Source organism: Balaenoptera acutorostrata, chromosome 14 (genome assembly GCF_949987535.1).
Source record: "Balaenoptera acutorostrata chromosome 14, mBalAcu1.1, whole genome shotgun sequence".
In the NCBI taxonomy this organism is placed as follows: domain Eukaryota; kingdom Metazoa; phylum Chordata; class Mammalia; order Artiodactyla; family Balaenopteridae; genus Balaenoptera; species Balaenoptera acutorostrata.
In genome coordinates this window covers 50,219,802-50,236,697 of record NC_080077.1, presented here as the reverse complement: position 1 = coordinate 50,236,697, position 16,896 = coordinate 50,219,802, and the positions used below count along the sequence as shown (strand labels likewise).

Sequence of the window (16,896 nt, the reverse complement as noted above, 5' to 3'; positions counted from 1 at the left end):
CCTTGTCCAAAACATGCCAAAATGGGTACTAAATATCCGCGGCAGAGGAGAGTCTTGTCAATATCTGCTATAAGAGCATAAACTGAAATTTCCTTCAAGACCTATGAGTTTGCTAAAGTTATTCCTAAAAAGATTTACAATTTTTATAGATGACAAACCACACTATATTGAGTCAAAATTTAATTATCCAAAATTTGAACTTATTGCCAAATTGGAATTTTTTTACTTTTGGCAACTCCTGGGATAAAATATTTAAATGCCCTGATTCCTAACTTTAAACATTTGGAATTTAAAATTTTGGCTTCTTTTATATATTGATAAAAACAACCCTAATATTTGCAAAACCGCAGGTATTCTTCTATTTGGTGGAGTCCATTTTAAATGGCAAAATGCTGCAAGAGATTGACCTTAATTTAGAGAGAGAAACTATTCACAAGTACATAACTGGTTAAATTTGAACTACTGTGTGGACCACAAAAGAAAGCAAATTTCACTACACATATGAGTAAACTGCCATTAATTACTTGCATAAAATTACAATTTCCCACTCAGTAAGATTTTTTGAAGTGAAATTTCTGAATGTTACAAATACCATCTTCTCAGTAAAATAGGATGTTAATGTTTATTGCTCTAATTCTTTTAAATCAAAAATTACATTTAGTATATTTATTTTGAACTATGGTCAACAGAGCAAGTTTTCCTTTCTGTGCATTAGCAGTATGCAGCACATACATTTATTTCTTCATACCTATATAAAATAACCCTAAAATTAAAGTGAGCTTAGACTTACCCATAAATCATGCTCGGCATAATCAAACAGCAGCCACACCTTCCTGTCACTGTGAGAAAGGAACACCTTCTGCAGGGCGATCACATTAGGGTGCTTCAATTCTCGCAAAAGCTGAATGCAAGAGGAAGAGAGGGGTCACTATCCTGTTAGCAAGGGGAGGGGGGGGATGATGCACTTCCCATAACTTCAAAATGAAATTTTTGAACATTTAGACAATCCAGATAAGCAACATTAAACACACACACACACACACACACACACACACGTGCACACCCAAATACCGCTACTCAGAGATAAGCTTTGTTAACATCTTGATGCATTTCTTTCCAATCCTTTTTCTATGTGTATGTGTGTGTTTTAAAAATGGGATCCTTTTACATGGTAAAACGTAAAATAGTAAAAGCAAAAGTAATATCATATTGCTAAATAATTAAATATATTTTGACATGCGCGTATTTTTTTTTTTTTTTTAACTAGAGGAAAAACTTCTTGGGAAGCAGAAATACTGTTTGTATCCACTCCAGCACAGTATGTGCTCAATAAATATTTGACAAAAGAAGGAAAGATATTTAACAATCCCTAACTTATCCATGCCTAGAGCATGAGACTGAGGTTTTTTAGAAGAGTAATGAGCATAAGGGAATGACTCTCAAACCCACTGATAAAAATTGGTGTGGAGAAGAGGTCCTGTAAATAGGGAAAAGAATAGGCCTACACAAAGCAGAAAGCTTCAGGCTGGACTCTGATACTAAGAAGGAAAGACAGACCAGATCAGCACGTGAAAACTTAGTACTTGGCACATAACAGGCAGTTGCCTGATAAAATACTTATTAATGATAACGTTAGCTGCTCAAGGTGAAAGCCTTATAAATATGCCTGCCACACGCTGTCCTTAACCAGGGTTCAGACTTAATAGGTAGAAACATACTCAGTTTGATAAATATTTCAAATGCCTTTAAAATGTAAAGCTCTGTGGAAGATACAAAAAGGGAAAGTATATAAATTGTTTTTCTCACACTTAATCCTCCTAACACTATGATGCACACAGAAGCTGAGGTTCAGTGTAATAAAAATAACTTGAGCAAAGTTCAACATTAGAAAGAGAAGAGGTGTGGATTTAAATAGATCTGCCTGATTCCAAAGTCCATGTTTTTTCCAATTCAGCTAAAGTCCTTGTCTTCGATTCCTACAATGCAGTAGGGAAGACAGGCATACAAACAGATCAATGAGGCAGAGAGAAATAAATCACTTAGCTATCCTAATAACTTTAAATGAGTAGCGCATACCTTGAATGCTTGTACTCGAATCATGTCAAAGTCATCTGAACTCCACCTCTGGAACTTTTATAGGCCACTTCCCAGTTGTGCATTTCTTCACTACTCTCAATGACAGATTTCTCAATTCTCTCATTTTGCCTCTGTCACTCAGCTCTTTCTCTTCACATACACCTTGACAACCTTGCTGGAAAGTGATCTACCAGCTATAACTTGGGCATGATTCCCAGATGGGACTCCCTGGGTTCTCCCTCCAAACCCTATGCCCTGGAACACAGCTAAGAAATTAAGGTAGGATGGGCTGAGCTGACCCTAGCAGGCCTTTACTTCTCACAGCCTGCCTCAGGATTCTACCTGTATTTCCTGTTGGATGTAGGTGGGAAAGGAGGAGCTGGAAGAAAAATGACCAGGGAAGATACAACGGTCCTAACTCCCTTGATGAGGGGTAGGGTTGGGGGGTGCAGAATTAGGTGGGTGCTCAGCTATCAGTTACTGTCTCTGCTCCCATGGCCTAAGAAATCTTAAGCAGTCCTGCTTCTGGCTTCAGATGCAAATGTTACACATCATATGTTCCTAATTAATGATGGAATCAGAGAAAGCGGCATTTTGGAGGAATGCAGAGCTATATTCAGACAGTTTCCTGATTATTGAACGCTTTAGGCTCCTAGACTCAGTCAAATAATGTGTTTAATGATGACCCCACTTGCCATGGTCAACCTTGCTATTGATGAACATAGAGAGTTTGATTTTATTAAGTGTCTACCCAGAATATATGTTCTCTTTCCTGCTTTCAGGGGAAGGAAAGGTGAAACTCACTTGTGCATCTAAACCAGGCTCTTGAAACACCAAACACTGGCACAGACCCCTGAACCCTGGACCCCACTTGTCTGGGAGAGGGCACGTCACATGTAGCAATATTTAATCAATACCTCTAAAAAATTAGGTTTTTTGTGACTACAAATTACTGATCCCTCTACAATGAATCTACCTTAAGTCCTATGTTTGAACATTATTTTGAATAGGTTATACATCTACATAGTTCAAAAATCAAAAGTACATAAAAGGAGATACATTGAGATGTCCCATTACCACTCCTGCCCCCAGTGACCACAGGCCCTCTTGCCTCCTAGAAATAACTACTTTTATTAGTTACTTGTTAATCTTTCCAGTGTTTGTTTATGCAAATAAAAGCAAATATGAATATTTACACAAAAGATAGCACTTATTTTTTACTTTATCCTGTAAATCTCTCATTACCAGTACAATATTAGTTTATAGAAATCCTTCTGTTCTTTCTTACAGCTCCATGGTATTTCCAGGTCACTTTTTTTGTGGTAAAATATATATAACATAAAATTTACCATTTTAACTATTTTTAAGTATGCAGTTCAGTGGCATTAAGTACATTCATATTGTTGTGCAAGAACCACCACTGTATCCTTTCTCCAGAATGTTTTCACAAACTGAAACTCTGTGCCAGTATGCATCTCCCATTCCCAGCCCCTGGTATCTGCTATTCTATTTTCTGTCTCTATGAATTTGACTATTCCAGGTACCTCATATAAATGGATCTATTCAATATTTTTCTTTAGCGTCTGGCTTTTTTCACTAAACATGTCTTCAAGATTCATCCATGTTGTAGCATGTATCAGAATTTCCTTCCTTTTTAAGGCTAAGTAATATTTCATCATATGTACACACCACATTTGCTTATTCATTCATCCCTCCTATCATCCCATGGACATTTGGGTTGATTCCACCTTTTGGCTATTATGAATAATGCTGCCTTGAAGACTGATGTACAAATATCTGTTTGAGTCCTTGCTTTCAATTCTTTTATATACTCAGAAGTAGAATTGCTGGACCCTATAGTAATTCTATGTTTGATTTTTTTGAGGAATTGCCATTCATTCAGGTTACCTTTTAATATGACATACAGGAGGGAAGAGGGTAAAGTTTGCAACTGCATGCATTTACTAGGAAATTTCCCCTTACCCCCAAAATTGCATTATATAGCAACATACATTTTCCATTTCTGCATACTTATTATGCCTTTTCTACCCTACAGGTCTTTTTTTTTTTCAGCCACACTACACGGCATGTGGGATCTTAGTTCCCCAACCAGGAATCAAACCCATGCCCCCTGCAGTGGAAGTGCAGAGTACTGACCACTGGACCACCAGGGAATTCCAACCCTTCAAGTCTTTATAAGTCATTAAATATCAATGGGAAGGCAGGCTGAGGCTAAGAAATAGCAAACTATGTCTGTTTTGTTCCCTCTCCTAAGTCATTTTTCACTCTAAAGCCAGAGTGGTGTTTCAAAAATACAGAGTTGCAGCCATAAAAAAAGAAGGAAATTTTGCCATTTGCAGCAACATGGATGGACTTGGAGGGTATTATGCTAAGTGAAATAGGTCAGACAGAGAAAGACAAATACTGTATGATATCACTTACATGTGGAAACTAAAAAATACAACAAACTAGTGACCACAACAAAAAAGAAGCAGACTCACAGATATACAGAAAAAACTAATGGTCACCAGTGCAGAGAAGGAATGGGGGAGGGGCAATATAGGGATAGGGGATTAAGAGGTACAAACTATTATGCATAACATAAGCTACAAGGACATATTGTACAACACAGGGAATACAGCCAATATTTTATAATAACTATAAATAGAGAATAACCTTTAAAATTGTGAAAGACTAATATTATACGCCTGTAACATATAATATTGTACATCAGCTATACTTCAATCAAAGAAAAAAAATCGATCATCTCTGTCACTAGGGACAGAACTGAGGAAGTAAAGCAAGAGATAAGGCAAAGGGCAAATAATAAGGAGGCTTGTAAGCCATGCAGAAGTGTCACCAGCGAGGTCCTCCAATATCACTAGAAACATGCTGAGTACAGTGGGTTAGTGGAGAAGTCAGCTGATATAAAAGGTACCATGCTGTGACTTTCTTCCGTGCATGTCTCATGGTTGGGCCACTGAACGAGTGACTTTGGGGGTGATGGAGTTTAGGATGACTCAGATTTGACTTCCCTGAATCATCTGTACTTGATATGTATTTATATTAGTATACTTGATATGTATTTATCTTAGTATACTTGATATGTATTTGTATTAGTATACTTTTATACAGTTTTAACTGTTTACATCCACCTCCCCTAGTAGACCATAGACTCTTTGAGGACAAAGACAATTTTAAATTTATCTCTACAGGGACTAGCACAATGTGTGGCATGTAGAAGGAGCTTTTTTAAGCGATCTCATCCAGTTTGGAGGCTTTAAATGTCACCGGTACGTATTAACTCCCAAATGTTTATTTCTAGCCCACACATATTCCCTGAAGTGCAGCTACGCATGTATATGTAACTGCCTCAACATCTCTACTTGAATGGCTAAAAGCCGATACTGAGGTTGTGATCTCCACCTCCCCTGCCCTCTTCCCCAACTGCTCTTCCCCAATCTCAGTTAGAAGCAACTCCATCATTCCAGTTACTCAGGCAAAAAAATCTCATCTCCTTTAGCTCAATCCTCAATATCACCTCCTCAAGTCTTCTACAGTCCTTCTACTTAAAATGATAACCACCCCTCTGCATCTTTATTTTTCTGCAAAGTACTATCACTATCAAATATACTATAGCTCTATATCCCTTATCTGTAATTCTAGAGAGCTCAGAAAACCAAAAGCTTTCTGGTAACTCAGGTAGGAAAAAAAATTTACACTTCAGTGGAAAAAATGCATTGTCAAAGGCACGTCATTTCCGGTTATCTGATTCTGATTCTATGGAAGCTATTTTACAACTCTGTACGTTACAGATAACTGACAATGGTGCAGAATAAGTCATGTCTATCTACATGCAAATTCTGTCCTGTCTAGTAGTTGTTCGTTGACTTCCCTCTCCCACTGTGGGAGATGCTAGTTTTGCCTTAATTTGCACATCATTTTAATATTCCTGACCTATAAATGTGTCTGTCCTATGGATTCTTCTTTGAATGGGTTATAACATCTACTTGGTTCCTTCATTTAATAAGTTAAATAAAATCTTTAAAATGTGTTCATTTTACATCTGGATCACAGTCATAATTTTACCTATTTTGAAAACTACCCTTTAATACTCATTTTATAGAAGTATCTCATTTGCACTAACATGAAGCGGCTATAGTCTTTATTTAGTCCATTGAGTGTGAATGCTCATACTTTTATTACAAAAGAAATATTAATAGGTTTGGTTACTGCATCAGAATTCCCCCTGGGTGTTAGGTAATACATAATATATATACCACATTATCTTTCTAACAATAATTTACTTTACGTTGTTTATTGTCTGTTTCTCTCCATTAACATATAAACTCCATGAAGGCAAAGTTTCCACTGGTTTTATATCCCCAGTGCTTAAAATGGTACCTAGCACACAGTAAGTACTCAATAAATATTTGTCAAAAGAATTAAATATACTGAACTTACCTGGTTCTTACAAAATCAACCAGTAAATAGCTTGGAATATTATAAAACGTTGCTATCCTTTCAAAAGGTGTTTTGAGAGATTTTGTTTTTAATAAATTGAATAGACTGTGTCTAAAATAGTTCTTCTAGGGACTCTAACTTTCCACAAGCTCCATTTACTTTAGGCTTAAAAAGGAATTTTTCTCTCAACTAGCACCCACTCTAGCAAAAGTATGAGTGCTGGCTTGATGTAAAGAGCAGAAACATAGCTCTTAATAGCTCAGGGTGAGATATTTAACCTGGTACAGAACCGGAAGAACCAAGGGGTACTATGAGGGTGTTCCTTGAAAGGGCTGTGAATGCAATAAATGCTACAAAATCCTGAAGAAAATGATACATAGGAACAGAGAACAAAGGGAGACACACTGAGGAACTAAAGCACAGATTAATCAATTCACTGTTTACTTTCAAGGCTAGCAAAAATAAATATGCTAGGCCCTAGACAAACGCCACATGAAAGTGTATTCTCTGTCTCTATTTACTGAAACAAACAAATAAAAAAGTGAATTTCTCTACTGCTATTTACTGAAGAAACAAATGAACAAAAACAGTAAACAACACAAATGGCCAGCCAATAGTCAGAAAACTGATAATTATGGTATATTGACATATCACAGTCTCAAATATATATGCCAAGAGTTTTTAAATACATGAGAAAAGACTTTTGCTCTAATGCTATAATAAAAGGCCGTGTGGTGATCGTTTTGTAATGTACAGAAATATTGAATTACTATGTTGTGCACCTGAAACAAAGATAGTATTGTAGGTCAATTGTACTTCAATTTTTAAAAATCAGAGAAAGGGAAAAAATGTGTTTTTTTCCCTAGCCAGGCACACTGGTACAGAATTTCCCATTTATTTGCCTTCATCAGATTTAAATTTCATCTTTTATTTTGGAGGAGGGTGAAGGGGATCAGAATATGCCACTCCAAAATATGACACTTTGGCATACGAATGATTTTGAGCTGAAGGCATCTGAGATTCAACAGACGCAGAAAGGAGCCTTCCTGCAGCTTCCCTTATCTGACTAAAAGTAGAAACGCTAAGAATTGAGGACTGCCATAAATCCCCTCTCCCAGGGAAGTTTTATGACCACGAAGAAGACAGAAAGTCAGCATTGCATTGGACCAGCACAAACAAACCATGCTAAGATAGCCCTTATCTTCCATTGGTTTCCCCTATACATTTACCTTCCCACAGTTTGCAGCCCCTAGAAGTCTAAAAACCCCTTCCTTTGTCTTGTAATGTCTCTGAAATTTATTGCTCTTTGTTAAAAATGACATCAGGTCTCAGGCCTACCCATTTCTTGGCATCTTCATTTCTTTTCTAGGAAAGCCCCTGTGTCACACAAAACTTAACATCAAATAAAATTTGTATGCTTTTCTCGTGTTAAAAAATAAATAATTAAAATAAATACAGGCTGCAAAATATAAAATATGTTTATAAACCAGGAAATATACCAAAACGTCAATGTAGTTATCTCTGGGTGGTGGGATTATGTGTGATTTTTCTTTCTTCCTATTTTTCTACTTTACAAGTTTTCTAAATGAGCGTTACTCTTATAATGTACACATACACGTGAGCACGCACACATGCACGCACGCACACACACACACACACACACACACACAGAAAAGATAGCTCTTTCTCTCCAGAAATCTACCTGCTAAGAAATCAATACTATCATGCTAGCTAAGCTTCTTACACAGTTGATCTGAGAAGGGATAAAAGAAAGGAGATGATCATGCTTGTACTTTCCTGAATTCTTGGCAAAATCAGATTTTACCAACGGAGTTTAATCTCTTGTCACACAAATACTTGTTCAACATGACATCATGCAACTACAAATATGCTTTAATCACATAAAGAGCAGTTAAGTATAGCATGATTTTCCTGTGAAAATCCCACACTAAGTGATAACATCCCCTGTGCCAGACACTTACAGAGTACTAACGTGATCCAAAAGAAGCCTAATGAAGAATGTGCAGTGGGCATGCCAAGACTTTTATCTGATCCCCCTTCCAAGGCATCTAAGTGACTATAAGAAGCGTCTACTTTTCACTATCCTAAACATAAAACAATCTAAAGCTATAATCCTAAACTTTTTTCTCTAAAGCACTATTTAGGATCCTGACTCCACTGAGCCTTGTGCTAGACTAACATTTACAGAATCCATTTGTATTTTTATCCACACATCTTTCTTTCTCTTTCATCTGTACTTTCTGTTCTCCAAGTCTCTGATGCCCCCAGGGCTTCCAGATTTATCTTTTTCAGGGTATCTAATTGGAAAGGGTCCTCTTATACTTCAATAACTCACTTATCTCAAAGTAAATCCAATTTTTTATTCTTATTTGATCTGTTATAAGTAACGGTATGATTCATTTGACCATTGATCTTTATTTTTAGAAAACTTTATTTTACAGACTTCCCTGGGGGCGCAGTGGTTAAGAATTCGCCTGCCAATGAAGGGGACACAGGTCCTGCCAGTGCAGGGGACACAGGATGGATCCCTGGTCCAGGAAGATCCCACATGCCGCGGAGCAACTAAGCCCATGTGCCACAATGACTGAGCCTGCGCTCTAGAGCCCGTGCGCCACAACTACTGAAGCCCATGTGCCACAACTACTGAGCCCGCATGCTGCGACTACTGAAGCCCGCACGCCTGGAGCCCGTGCTCCGCAACAAGAGAAGCCACCTCAATGAGAAGCCCGCGCACCACAACAAAGAGTGGCCCCCGCTCGCCGCAACTAGAGAAAAGCCCACACGCGGCAACGAAGACCCAACACAGCCAAAAATAAATAAATTAATTTTTTTAAAAAAGAAAACTTTATTTTTTAGAAAGCACTCATGGAGTGTATCTTTTTTTTTCTTTTTTAATGTGTAACCCTCCCCTCTCTGCAAAAAAAAAATGACGATAAATGAAGAAACGTACTTTATGGCAAATAGGAGATTCACCTAACTTCAAAATGCCCCAGCATTCCTAAACTGAAATTTAAAAACTTACATTTTGAAACCTGACACTTTCACACCTGTGACAACCTTTTTGGAAGGACTTTACAAGCACGTAGATACATTATAACCTTCCAGCAGGTGGCACTCATACGCTGAACAGGGGTCTATAACACACTAAACCAGCCCCGGTTCAAGGTGGCCCTAAATTTTCTGCTTTATTTTACTCTAGTGACACTGCTTAGGTACCAGTCAGAAGCTTCAAGGAGGTCAATGTTCCCCATCGCCACCCGATAGAAGTAATAGTGAGGTAGCAGGTATAATGCAAGAAGTACAGATTTTAGAATTCAGAGACCTGAGTTTAAGCCCTGACCACAGCTGTATGACATAAAGCAAGTTGCTTACCCCCTCTAAGCGTTATGGAGGAATAAAAATATCTACTGACAAACATACAGTTTCTGTAAGGATTAAAAAAATGTACATTAACTACATAACACAATGCTTAGAAAATATTAAATACTTGACAAATTATAGTTATTACTCTTATACCTACCACTATTGGCAAGAATGTTATGAGGACTAAATGAGATAACAGATGTAGAATGCCTGGCATGCTACGAGTTCTTGACAAACAATAGCTGTTACTTATGCTGTACATAAGTGATTAAAAGGTTAAGCACTCCAGGCAGTCAGAGATACATGTTTGAGAGATCCTGCCACGGGAAATGCCATCTCATCTCCTTCCCAAAGTGCCTAAAACACTCCTCTAGTAGATTCTATAATAATAGTATAGCTATAGGAAAGTTATTTCGCTTTCCATTTGCAACAAACAATCTAGTTTCCTCTTCTCTGACTTCAAGTACTACATGTACTTGGTCTGAGAAAGATATTTGAAACCAAGTGCAGTCTGTAAGAAATAAGAAGTTTACATCCCCTTGACTACGAGAGCATATATGTTCTTTTAAAATATGAGTATTTAATCTTTTATGTAACATATTCCATATGAGAAAATTGGATACACTTCTTGGATACAGGAAACTGGTTGAATAAATTAAGGTCCATCCCTACAGTAGAATATTATATAGCCATTAAAAAGAATGCAGTAAGAATAAGATAGTTCTGTATTTTTGGTTTGGAATGATTAGTAAGATATGGTACTAAGTGATAAAGATGGAACAGAATATATAGCGTCCCTTGGAATTTTTAAAAGATATACATACATGCTGGTATATGCTTAAAAAGCATTGGTAAGGCCATAAGTCAGCTACAGTAGTTACTTTTCAATGGCACTCTGAGTATATAAACTTTAAATATAAAAAATAAAACAGATACAAATCAAAATAAAGAGTTTACAAAGTGAAACCTAAATTACCTGGAATTCTCAGGGGCATTCTGATTCATTGAGGGGTAATCAGAAAATCTTTTCTTGCTTCAATGATCCTTGCTGAAACCCTTCCCTACCTTCACAATTATCAAAACTAAATTTATCTTTGACTTTAGGCATATTTTTAGTGTTTTGGGGTTTCAGTAAATACAAACTCCTAACAAATGTTTATTTCCTCCTCATTTATCCTTTTTTCTCCTTGAAGTAAAATGAAGAGAAATAAAAAACTAACTTAAAACTCCTTATTTAGATCCTGCCTTAAAAAGAAAAAAAGTATTTTCTTATTCCCCTCTGTCTCTAGTCCTCTTTTCCTTCTCCTCTATTCTGCAGTCTCTTTTGATATCTTACCCATGTGTCTGAGGTTTAGCTACTACTTCTATTGAGAATCTCAAACCTCAATCTTTACCCCTAATCTCACCCCTAAACTCTGACATCAGTTTCCAACTGTGCATTCTATACATCCGTATGGAAATCCCACTGTACCTCAAAACCCACAGATCCAAAACTGAACATCACTTGCCCACCTCCACCCAAGAATAGTGGGTCCACTATTCCTGCAATCACACCAATATGTCCCAATCACCAAGGCAAATTCAAAACCTTAAAACCAATCAGTGTTCAGTTACTGAACACGTGCTATATATGCCACCTTTTAAATATCACTCATGAATTCTCACCTTGACAATTAAAATAAACCTTTAACTGGTATTTATACATGTGCTCTTGTCTCTGCCTGGAAACATCTTCCCTATCCTCTTCACCTGATTAACGCCTACTTGCTTTTTAGAAAGGACTAATTTATCACTGCCTCTAAAAAGCCTTCTCCGAAACTCCTAGTCCAAGTGGGTGCCTCTCTCCTGTGTTTCCTTCGATCCTGTATTTCTCTTAACATGCCACTAATTAAATAAAATTATAATGTAGTTTAATTATCTATCTCCCCTAATAGATTGTAAGGTTCTAGAATGCAGGAACTATGTCTTCCATCTCTACATTTCCATTGTCTACAAGCCTGACACAGGGTTGGTATTTAACAAATGGTGGCTGAATTAATGAGTGATGATCTATCGCCTATCTTTTCATGCATTGACATGCACATCGCCTACATCTCATGCATTGACATCAAGATATCTTCCTAAAATGAAACGTCTAATAATGTTAATTCTCCCATCCTAAAATCTTAAATGGCTTCAAAGGTAAAACTCCCAAATAAAACATTCAAAACCATCCACTCCAAAGGCTAAATCTATTTTTCCTACAAATAATTTATTGGTGGGGGGGAGACTGAGATTCAAGATAAAACTGGCACTGTAAAGATTTTAACCAGAAATGAGGCAGGTAGGTAAGATCCAACTTAAGGACCAGTGAGCTTTGCCCTGATAAAGGAAGTGTCATAACTGGCATAAGTTGTGGCCTTCACCTTCGGAATACTCCCTTTACAATCATCATGAATGGGCTCCCAAGGTCTCCACTGCACAGAATTCTACCCATTACCTATTGTCTCTTGTAAAGCCTTGCCCTGGGACATGGGGATGAGGCAGAAACATGATGGAAAGTACCCAGCAGGTAGCAATGACTTTAAAAAGTCAAAATTCATTAATAAACATTTAAGTGCCCAGCAAATTTCAGGCACAGGGAGCTTCAGGGAGTTTATGGCCTAATAGAGACCAAAGAGAAAGCAGATAAAGCAAATAATTTTAAAACTATAATTATGATGAGGCTATTAAGAAAAATACAGAATATGCATATACAGCAGACATAACCTAGGCTGGAAAGTCAGAGAAGGTACTCCTAATGAAGTATGTTTGTTGGAAAGAGTGAACTGAGAATTACAGAGATTCAACCAGCAAGAAAAGTGTACTAGCCGATATTCTCATCATGTCATGAATATACCGAATCTAAGAACTCCTTCATTACTCATCTTCTAGGAGTAAATATTAAATGAAATCCCTACTTTATTCTAAATTTGCTATGGCAGACTTCTATCATATGTAATAGAGCATAGCTCTCTTCTTTCCAGATGAATATTATAAAACCACTTATATAGCACAGGACCTGGCACAAAGTAGTAGGCATTCAACAAGTTTTCTTGAATAAGAAAATGAAAGCAATGGTACATGAATTGGTTTTCAAACACGTTGGTTAGATGACATTTATCCCACATTGAGAGAATATTGTTTTCAAAACTGCCATTATCAACAAGAAACTGACAAACAAAATTAAATAAGAACGTTCAAAAAATGTCTGAAAAATAACTTGAAATTGGTAATTAATTAATTCAGCAAAATAATGTAGTAGTAGTTTTATCTTAGATGCCCATAATAAACCTTATTTTTATCTCAGTGCACTCTCAAACTATCTGGTTTTACATCTAACCCATATCTTTATTAACTTGGATTGGCCAAAAAGTTCGTTCGGGTTTTCCGTTAAGATGTTATGGAAAAACCTGAATGGACTTTTTGGCCAACCCAATACACTTCTAAAATGCACAGTTTACATTTTCTTTAGTAAAAACAGGCAGCCAAGTAGCCCTGGAATTCATCTCTTCCCCCCCCCCCAACCCCCCAATTCCTAGACAGTGCTGGCTGAGGATGTATAGGGAGAGGGAAACGCTTTTGCTTTCTGAAGGAACTTGTCTAATGCGTGTTAGATGTTCCACTTTTTGGAATGACTGGCATTATCAATGGTCTGACAACCCACCCCAGATGCTACAAGGAAATGTACTAACATTTACAATTTATAGCTAAGGGTTTTAATTAAGTATTAATGGCTAAATTATCAGTACCAATAATCCAATGTATTTCATATCACTGTGCTTCTAGAGAAGATAAATGCAGTGAAGTCAAGGCTCAAATAATCATTTATAGTTCCTGAAGACCTCACAGGAATTTTAACAGTAGTAATAAGGAAAGCTACTAAATGATCTAACCAAAATATAATCCAGGAAATGTCTACTGTATTGTTTCCATTAAATAGAAAATCTACTTCCTTCCTACTCTGCTAAGAAATCTTTATACGTATTATGAGAAAACACAGAGGGGGGATGAATTTCCACAATGAAAGGAATTATTTCTTTTCTTTCTTTTAAAATTATTTCTTTTATTATTTTCTTTTAAACATCTACTAGATTTAATCAATAAATTCTATTTCTACTGAGTGTTAACTTTAATTTTTTTTTAAAGAACTACAATGTGACATATGTGGTTTTTATGAAAATATGTTAAACACTGATTAGGAAAAAACTAGAAATCACTATAATAATTAAAATAGTTCACAATACTATAACTTTCCATAATTTTGTGTTTAGCAGAGCACATATGCAAAAAGGACAACATTAAAGCAAGCTTTCTGTGAATGATTTTGGAGCTTTGAAACTTAATGCCTACTCAAGGCTGTTTGCAATGTACATATAAAATGTCAAACCTCACTAGACTGTCCTCTTTGAAATGCTCTTCTCCAACATAAGTTCTGATCACACTCTTTGATAAACTTAAAACAAACAAACATCCACTCTGGGGAAAGCTCCTTTTAAATAAAATCCACAGGGAAAAGGTGGATTAATTTGACTACAAAACTATCTTGCACAGAAAATATATTCTAAACAAAGGCTAACAACAAACTTGGAGAATTTCACCAAATTGTAAGACATTAGAGGGAATTTGCTTGATTTATAGAGCTTATAAAAAAATCATTAAGAAAAATACTTCAACAGTGGGTAGGGAATATGAATAGACATTTCACAAAAATAAATATAAATTTAAATAGTCAAAAATTATATGAAAATATGGCTACCTCACTTAATTTAAGAATACAAATTGAAGCAATGGAGACCTATTTTTCATCTATCAGACTGGGGAATTTTTTAAAAGCTTAACAGTATCTAAGTGGTATCAACAGGAAACTGATTGAATAAATTAAGGTCTATCCCTACAGTAGAATATTAAATAGCCATTAAAAAGAATGCAGTAAGAATAAAATAGATCTGTATTTTTGGTGATATTAAGTGATAAAGATGGGACAGAATGTATAGCATCCCTTGGTGCTTTTAAAAGATATACATGTGCTAGCATATGCATGAAAAGCATTGGTAAGGCCAGAAGAAGTCATCTATAGTAGTTACTTTTGTGCAGGAGGACTAGGTTGAGGAAAGTAGAAGTGTAAAATTTTTCATTTTAAATCTTTTGAATTCTTATTATATCTATATATTCTTTTTTTTATGTTTATATATTCTTATCACTCATATTTTTCTTTAATATTTCTGAAATGTCAACAGGAGTTACCTAGAGGAATAAACTATGAATAATTTTGATTTGCTACCCTATAATGTTCTACAATTTAAAAAAATTAATTTTTATAAAGATCTACTCTAAGATATTGTCAAACTGCAACTTATAACCCATTAGTGGATTATGAAATCAGTTTAGTGAGTTGCAAACAGCATTCCCCACCCCCACTCCCCAAGTGAAATCACTGAACTGGACTGGAGCAGAAAATAATTGAAAACACCAGTGCACATCATAGGTTATGAGCAAGAGAGAGCGCCAGAGCAAGAGTGGATCACAGTCAAAAAGTCTGAAAACCACTGCTCTAGGATATTACGTTAAAAAGTATTTTGAATAGAACGTTCAGGAAAAATCTTAACAACCTTATAATTTCCATTTCAAAACCAAGAATCGTTTTATATTAAACTGAGTTTTTATGTGTCAATTCTTACTTCGTACGACCAACTTGAAAAACAGTACTAGTTGAAATGGTAATGAAGAAAAAATATAATTTCCAAAAGTCACAGAGAAAACTCTAAAAAGAGGAAAAAGATGTATTAATAAGACACAGATGACATACGCTAAGACGTGAATGAATTCTAAAAAATGAATCTATATACATATATTTGGAATGGCCCCCCCATTGTAACTTATACACATTAATAATCTCTGGAATTGACAAGATTGAAATTAAAAGTTTAGTTAAGATTGTTTATAAAGAGATCACCAAAATAACAGATTTTTGAAAATGCTAGGCTATCTCAGAATTTTAGAATATTGACAAAAGACCACATAGCTCAAATACACGTACAACAGACCATGAGGGCATGTATTTTAAGTTGTTTTTCTGGTGTCAAAGGATGTTGTTTGTTCTGGTTACAAACACAATCTATTGCCTAATTGCCTGTTTGATAAGAGCAGATAACTACAAAATGACTAGCCAGGATTAGGAACATAGTCCAGTCCCTAAATTAAAGGACTACAGGGCAATGAAGTCAAAAGACTTTGTTTTCACTTACGGTTACCAAAGGGGAAAGAAAGGTGGGGGGGAGGATAAATTAGGAGTTTGGGATTAACATATAAACACTACTACGTATAAAATAGATGATCAATAGGGACCTACTGTATAGCATAGGGAACACTATTCAATACTCTGTAATAACCTATATGGGAAAATAACCTGAAAAAGAATGGATATAATGTATATGTATAACTGAATCACTCTGCTGTACACCTGAAACTAACATAACATTGGAAATCAAGTATACTCCAATACAAAATAAAAATTAAATTTTAAAAAAAGACTTTGTTTTCACTAACATGGCAACCACACCATGTATTTTTTTTTTTTTTTTTAGAAATTCACGTTCTTTATTTATTTATTTATTTATTTATGACTGTGTTGAGTCTTCGTTTCTGGGCGAGGGCTTTCTCTAGTTGCGGCAAGCGGGGACCACTCCTCACTGCGGTGCGCGGGCCTCTCACCATCGCGGCCCCTCTCGTTGCGGAGCACGGGCTCCAGACGCGCAGGCTCAGCAATTGTGGCTCACGGGCCCAGTTGCTCCGCGGCATGTGGGATCTTCCCAGACCAGGGCTCGAACCCGTGTCCCCTGCACTAGCAGGCAGACTCTCAACCACTGCGCCACCAGGGAAGCCCCCCACACCATGTATTTTATGCAGCCAGAGCATCCACAGAAAGCTTGTTTTTTAATTTTACTAACTTCA

The 16,896-nt window shown here is 36.3% G+C and overlaps 1 protein-coding gene across 6 annotated transcripts in view; it reads right to left on the bottom strand.

Moving 5' to 3' along the window:
- The window catches only part of CDK19 (cyclin dependent kinase 19), a 181,196-nt gene that overhangs the window by 49,035 nt on the left and 115,265 nt on the right, over window positions 1-16,896 (bottom strand). For all 6 annotated transcript variants that reach the window (XM_007190694.2, XM_057528026.1, XM_007190698.2 and 3 more), the window contains one exon: window positions 791-901. In XM_007190694.2, coding sequence (XP_007190756.1) covers window positions 791-901 — 111 coding nt within the window. The remainder of the gene's footprint in view (window positions 1-790; window positions 902-16,896) is intronic.